Source organism: Microtus ochrogaster, unplaced genomic scaffold, assembly GCF_000317375.1.
Source record: "Microtus ochrogaster isolate Prairie Vole_2 unplaced genomic scaffold, MicOch1.0 UNK6, whole genome shotgun sequence".
NCBI classification, from domain to species: Eukaryota; Metazoa; Chordata; class Mammalia; order Rodentia; family Cricetidae; genus Microtus; species Microtus ochrogaster.
This window is the reverse complement of record NW_004949104.1, coordinates 10,950,617-10,957,655: the sequence shown is the minus strand read 5'-3', so window position 1 is coordinate 10,957,655 and position 7,039 is coordinate 10,950,617. Positions and strand designations below refer to the sequence as shown.

Below are 7,039 nucleotides of genomic sequence, written 5' to 3'. Positions count from 1 at the left end.
TTTTGAGACAGGGTCTCATTATGTTGCCCAGACTGGCCTCAAACTCACCTTGCAATCTTTCTGCTTCAACCATCTAAGGCATGTACCCCCCAAACCTGTGGATTAGGAGGTGAAAAGTTATGGCAATGCTCTATTCTTGCCCTTATGAAAAGCACCATCTGGTGTGCTCCTGCAGCAACACAAGAAGAGTGTTCAAGTTTAGACCTTGGTGTACTATTAATGACAGATCTGTACTGCTGACCCTGATATAGGAGCTGGTTGGGTTGGCTTACAGTGGAATCATAAAACGGATCTCCTTCTCGTAGATGTCTGGGATTAGTCCCATCGGGGAGTTAATCATGTGCATTGTATTCTTGCCGAACAGCTGGAACTCATAACGGATGAGCTGCTCCCAAAAGCCACTGTTGGGTCGAATGATGGGCCGGCATGATTTGGTCCACGTGTGGGCATCTAGAAGGGTCATGGCGTGGTATTTCATGAGGTAGGCGAGGCACAAGGCAGCGGAGCGGCTCACACCAGCAGCACAGTGCAGCAGGGTGCGGCCCTGCTTCATCTCCACAGAATGGATATGGTCAGCGATGGGGTCGAAGAAATCGCAGAGACGCGCAATGGGCGCATCGATCACAGGCACCTGCACGTACTGGATATCCTCGTAGAAGGTGTTGGCTACCTCTACTGAGACGTTGATGACCGTGGTGATCTGATTGCTGGACAGCAGGAGCTTGTTGTTGGCAGCCACACCATTGCTGATGAACAGGCTCTTGGTGATCTGTGAGAGGCCACTGATTGAAGGCTGTGGGAACTGGACTGCGAAGGCACCCAAAGGAGAAGTCATCAAGGTGACAGACAGGTCAACAGCTGGTGCTGGGTTACATGTCCATCTTTCTGCCAGGCCGTGTCCACTGAACACTGTGGAACGGAGGGTGAAGTGGAGAAGGGTAAGAACTGAGAAGAGTTCTGGGAAGTGGACGGCTGGGTCTCCAAGGCTAGCCACGGCCTTCTCTGAGCAGCGGTCAGGGAACACGTTAGTTACACTAAAGTTACTGGATTGTTGGGGGTTTTTTTCACACAGAAAACAATGGAAACGAGAACAGTCAACCACGAGAGGAGTACAGGATAGACTTTAAAGGGACTTCAGCTATGAGTGGAAGGGGGTCAGCCATGGTCCAAGAGACCATGGGACAAAGGAAGGAGCAACTTGGGTTTTACTGGGATGGGTTCAGGTCAGGTCTTAAAGAGCTTCCGGAGAACAGGTGGTACTCAGCAGGGTCTTGGTCCCTAGAGAGTACCCACACAACTGGACACAAAGCTAATGAGAAACTCGTCACGTATTTTGCTCAGCTGTGCCTTCAACATTTTTGTTTGTTTGTTTGTTTTTTCGAAACAAGGTTTCTTTGTAGCTTTTGGAGCCTGTCCTGGAACTAGCTCTTGTAGACCAGGCTGGCCTCGAACTCCCAGAGATCCGCCTGCTCTGCCTCCTGAGTGCTGGGATTAAAGGCGTGCACCACCACCGCCCGACTTTGCGCCTTCCAACATTAATGGCCCTAAGTCAACTGAGACCAAGTGAAAGTGAAGCCCGGCGGTGCTCACCTGGAACACAGCGCTCAGGAGGCAGAAGAGGAAGGTGGGGGGCTCTAGACACAAGGGTGCTGTTTCCTGCCAGGGAAACAAGCTACAGGGTTTCTTTAGTTTTTTTTTTTCCTTTGGCAAAGAAACAGAGCTGTTTACTTAAAATTAACCTTTGGGAAAATGGGATTACAGAGAGAACAAGCAAATTTCCCAAGCAGGCCAGTTTCCGCTAGCATAAGGGACGTCTATCTAAATCCTCCCACAACAAAGGGTTATCCGAAGTAACATCAGGCCAGTCAGTGATGTTCCTACAGGTCTGTCTCCCTGTTCCTGCCTTCCAAGGAGTGTAACTTTGAAGTGACCAGTGTTTTTGTTTCTGTTCTCAAGTCCTTTTCTATCCACAAACCCACAAACCTCCTTTGCTTGGCTCACTGGAACATTCTGTTGTACAGAATAAAGTGTTGTACAACTTTAGAAAATACAGCGAAATAAGATTTTTAAAATGTTGATCAACGGGGCAAGATGTCTACCTTATAAAGAGGTGATGAAATGAGACAATCCAAGGTCGTGTAGAAAGGTTAAAATGCAGATCCTTGTGGGAATGACACGTAAAGGCTGGGGGCTATAGAGTTGTTAAGATGGTCTGAAGCCATCACAGACAGGAGGGCATAGAGCAGACGGGGAAACTGAGGCAAAAGACGGGGGAGTTCTAGACCAGCCTGGATTACTGAAATTCTTTAAAAACAAAACAACCCACAACAAAAGAACAGACCCAGTATCATTTCCCACAAAAATGAACAGTTTGGATTGAGGAGGAAGGAGAGAGAAACTTGGTCGCTGCTGCTTTCGCACTTTATGGCCAATGAGGCCTTTGACATCTAGTTAATTTGTCACTCGTGGAAAGTGAGAGTCGAGGAAAAATAGTTTTGTTCATCGTCAGCCAGGAAGTTCTTTCTGGAGAAAGCTGGCAATTATAGGTGGGGCTTTGGTTAAATTCTGGGTTATAAACTGGACCAGAGTCCACAAGTTGATGGGCGGGAGGTGCCACTTCAAGTCTAGGACGCTTCCTAGGGAATTGGCTTAGAATGGCTCTCTATGTGGAGACAGGGCTCCGATCATCTTACCTCTCAGCCGCAGGGCCGCGGGAGCCTTTCAGGAAGCGACCGCAGGGCAGAGCCGCGGGCGATGGTCTCCGAGAGGGTCCGTCATGATCCTGGATCTCGGTAGCAACGGCTTCTCCTAGCGCAACAATGGGCAGTTTTGGGCCTAGGGGGAAGCCGCGGCCTGCTCTACACCCGGACGTAGCGTCGTAGGACTCGCGCTACCATCAGACCTCTCGGAGAAGCCGGGAAGGCTGCAGCACAGCACGCCGGCCGGTCTCCACGGAAACGCGCCTGGCAGCGCGTCTCAGACAGCCGGAAGGACCGACCTCAGGGCTGCCGCCTTCAGGCCCGCCCCCTCACGCGTCTCCTAGGCAACACCCTACCGAGAGTCACAAAGATCTGCAGGCTCCGCCCCTTGCTTGTCTCCAGGGCAACGCGCAGAGCTCCGCCTTAGACTTCAGTATAGATAGTCGCTCGGCGTCCGCGCGCCCTTCCAGCATGGTTTTTGGCGTAGCTAACCTTCCCGAGTCCTTCGCCGGCCTGTTAGGTTCCTCCACACAGCCCAGAAGGCCTTCAGTCAAATGGGATTTGGGCTCGAATTTCGACTCTGTTGCCAAGGAGCCCACTGCCTCTGGCACGGACTTCCGGCGCGAGAGACTTGACAGCCAGCCGGATCTCGGCCCCCGCGTCCAACCACAGATCTACTTCCTGCGGCCGCGGCCGGCAATTCCGAAGTTGTTGTTCAGGTGTGGTTCTGGTGTGCCGAGCGGTCGTCAGACCCGGGACCTCTGAGGGAATCCGAGCTTTCAGATCCACACCGCCCCAGTCGTGTCCCCCACCCCCGCCCATCCTAGTTCCTCAGACTTCAGACCCGGACCAATCTGTAGGACCCTCATAAGCCTGGACTCGGGCGTGACGTCGTAGTCCCGTTTTCAGCCCTCCGAATGAATCCTGGCCCTAGCTTACTGTAGGCTTGACATCGTGCGGTCCGAGCGCACTTTGAGGTGACACCGGTGAAGCTCAGGTCTCAGGCCCACAATTACTTGACCACCCGCTTTCAAGCCTTCCCATTCTCCAGTGATTCTGGAAAAGCCTTCAGTTTCCCCGTTGTTTGGCCCCAATCCCCACAAGCCTTAATTCTGTCCCGCTTTCTCAACCCTTCCCTCACCCAAGTTCCTACAAAGGATTTATTATGGAAAAACAATTTGGTTCAAAATGACCATTATTTATTGCTTAAAAGAGTACTTCCAACCTTTCTCCTTTTTCATGTCTACTGTTGATAAATTTGATGTGTCACTGAGTAGAGAGGATCTAAGTATTGAGGCTCTTTCCCTTGAAAACAGGGTTTAGTCTTGTGTGCGAATTTCTGACCTTTAAACCTGTTTTCCAGTCAGCACCTGGGTATGTTGGATTGACTTTCATAGAAGCCAGAAAAATGGAAATAGGAAGCTTGGGATTTTTTTTTGATTTATTTATTATGTATAGTGTTCTGTCTGCATGTATGCCTGTACGCCAGAAGAGGGCACCCTATCTCATTATAGATGGTTGTGAGCCACCATGTGGTTGCTGAGAATTGGGTCCTCTGAAAGAGCAAGCAGCCTATGCTCTTAACCTCTGAGCCATCTCTCCAGCCCCGGGATGTTGATTTCTTTGTAATATTTATAAAGGTAAGCACACCCAGAAGACAGTTGTTACCTACCGATAAAAAGTGAATTGGAAAACATTTTATAATCCCTTGAAAGGTTATTGTCCCCCTGCCCGTCTTAAACTGGACATGGTTGCCCATGCTTGTTATCCCAGCACTCGGGTTGGAAATTCAAGATCATCCTCAGTTTAAGAGGGCGTTCTAGGCCAGCTTGGGATATATGAGACTTTGTCTCAAAAAATATATCTTTTTGCTTGTTTTGGTCCTAATGATAAAAGTATTATACTTTCTGATGATGATGTTCTGATGTGCTAATGAAAAGAATTTATGAAGGCAACCTGAGTTTTCTTGTTTGTTGTTCCTTCTGTCCCTGTGTGTATCAGCCATCCAGCCAGCTGTTTCTGTTCAGTCAATTCGTGAAAGTGTGCATGGAGTTCTTCCTTTCATGTTCTTGTTTGTTAGGGAATCTATATTCAGGGAACACTTCGCCAGCACATCGGTCATTTCCCTAGTTTCCTTTAAAATGGTTTGTCAATCATTACAAAAGTAATGTACACCGATTAGAACATCATCAACAACAAACTGAAGACAGACCAGCAAAACGAATGAGCAGATGCGATCACTGTTAACATTTTGATGTGTACACATAAGGTCCTGTGCTGGTTAGCTGCTGTCACCTTGAAACAAGCTAGAGTCACCTGGAATAAAAGAACCCCAGCTGGGCAATCTCCTGCAGCTGATTGACTTGTGGGTCTGTCTGTGGGGCAGGTTCTTAGTGATTGATGTGGGATAATGCAGCCACTGTGGGTGGTGCCTTCCTGGGCGGGTGGCTGGGTTGTATAGAGTAATGGAAAGCAAGGCAGTAGTGGCCTTCCTGCTTTAGCTCCTGCACTGAGTTCTGCCTCAGCTTCTCTTGATGAGCAACTGTAACCTGTAAGCTGGAACAAACACTCTCCCCTCAGGTTGATTTTGGTTAGTGTTTTATCACAGCAACTAACAGGCTAAGATAATACAGATTTGTGTGTGTGTGGAAAAACAAACAGCACAAAACATCACTGTTTAGCAATCTCCTTTTTTTCCTCTTAACTAGTTATCACACCAAAATAGTTATACTTGAGTACATGTATTTTATCTGATGACTTAGAATGTATAAACAATTTTTTGTTGTTGTTTTTTCGAGACAGGGTTTCTCTGTAGCTTTGGAGCCTGTCCTGGAACTTGCTCTGTAGACCAGGCTGGTCTCAAACTCACAAAAATCCATCTGCCTCTGCCTTCCGAGTGCTGGGATTAAAGGCATGCACCACAATCGCCTGGTCTGAACAATTTTTTTAAATGGATAAACCATTTTAAAAGCTTCGTAGTGAAACTAAATTATCAGAAAATGAAAACCTATTGGCTAGCAACATCCTTTGATGTTGTTTATTGTTAAGATATGTAGCCCAGGTTAACTTAAACCACAATGTAACTAAGAATGCCCTTGATCTCCTTCTTCTGCCTCCCAAATAGGTGAGTGTTTATTGGTGCGGGAGACCACCCAGAACTGTGTGCCTGCTAAACACACATTCTACCAACTGAGCCTGGTCCCCAGCTCCTCATTCTCACTCTCATTGCTCCGTACTTCTCACCCTGTGGGTGTCTCCGACCCATTGATGCCGAAGGGCTCAGGATTCCTGTGAATGCCAGTGTCCAACACAACACAATGTAGCAAATTAAAGCATTGGGAGATTAGGAGTAGATGGGGGAATCTTTTTTTGGTAACTCAATTATGTGATTCCTGAGTGTGAACTCTGTCAGTGACATTGTTGTCTTGTGGTGTCAAAAGGTGGAACATACCGAATAGAGTCTCCAGAAGTCCTATAGCACCCCACACCTCCTCCCTCCCCAAACTCATTCATTAGACTTCCTTTATTAATGAACCCTGTGTCCACCCACACTCCTCCTTATCGCTCCCTCCTTCTTTTCTTCTCTTTTAAAGAGAGTTGCCTGTGTAGCCCAGGCTGGCCTTGAGCTCTCCATCTTCCTCCTTTCACCTTCCCGAGTGCTGAGACCACAGGCATGCACCAGCACAACCAGTTTTCCTCCCCACCTTCTTCATCCTGTTCTGTTCTCTGCCCATTTCCCAGACCCCCTCAGATCCAGGCTAAGAAGGAAGAACTCCCCATCTCAGCCTCTCTCAGATTCATCTTTTGCCTCTACCTTCCAACTTACATTCATCTAAGACCTCCTCCACCTTTGCTCTTACCCTGCAGTTTCTCATAAGATGACCACTCCAGGACAGTGGGTGATCTCAGGGAGTGAGCGCTTGATTAGTGTGTGCAGCCCTGGGTTCCGGCCAAGCACCAGCACAGAGTGTCAGTAACGACAACGACAACTGCAGTTCTTGAGGACTCTTCTGATTCTCTGCTGACCTCTTGAGGCCTGCTCTGGGCCTTTCTGTGTCCTCCCAGGATGCTCTTTCTCCCTGTTCAGGAAGCAGCCTCTTAGCAGACCTCATCTACAGGCAAAACTTAGAGTGGTTTACTTGCTCCTCTGGAAGTGAGAAAACCACTTATCTTGAAAGCCACGGAAGAGCCAGGTGCTGTGGCGCACGCCTTTAGTCCCAGCATGTGGGAAGCAGAGACAGGTGGATCTCTGTGAGTTCCAGGCCAGTTTGACTACAGAGCGACTTCCAGACCAGCCAGAGCTATGTAGCAAGAGCTGTCTCAAAAACAAAACAAAATAA

General features: G+C 48.5%; 2 protein-coding genes across 4 annotated transcripts in view; one reads left to right on the top strand and one right to left on the bottom strand.

The window, feature by feature from the left end:
* Window positions 1-202: 202 nt before the first annotated feature.
* Window positions 203-3,107, bottom strand: Dusp18 (dual specificity phosphatase 18). 2 transcript variants are annotated; one of them, XM_005366115.3, is made up of 2 exons: window positions 2,694-3,107; window positions 203-909 (listed from the first exon to the last, which is right to left on the bottom strand). In XM_005366115.3, the coding sequence occupies exon 2, from the start codon at window positions 833-835 to the stop codon at window positions 269-271; it is 567 nt and encodes a 188-aa protein (XP_005366172.1). In that variant the 5' UTR covers window positions 836-909; window positions 2,694-3,107; the 3' UTR covers window positions 203-268. The 2 variants fall into 2 exon arrangements, with proteins under 2 accessions (XP_005366172.1, XP_013208816.1); XM_013353362.2 differs by lacking the exon at window positions 2,694-3,107 and having other exon boundaries at window positions 372-559; window positions 670-905.
* Window positions 3,108-3,130: 23 nt separating this feature from the next.
* CUNH5orf52 (chromosome unknown C5orf52 homolog) overlaps window positions 3,131-7,039 on the top strand; it is a 7,963-nt gene continuing 4,054 nt past the window's right edge. For both annotated transcript variants that reach the window (XM_026788777.1, XM_005366114.3), the window contains exon 1: window positions 3,131-3,418. In XM_026788777.1, coding sequence (XP_026644578.1) covers window positions 3,171-3,418 — 248 coding nt within the window. In that variant the 5' untranslated portion in view covers window positions 3,131-3,170. The remainder of the gene's footprint in view (window positions 3,419-7,039) is intronic.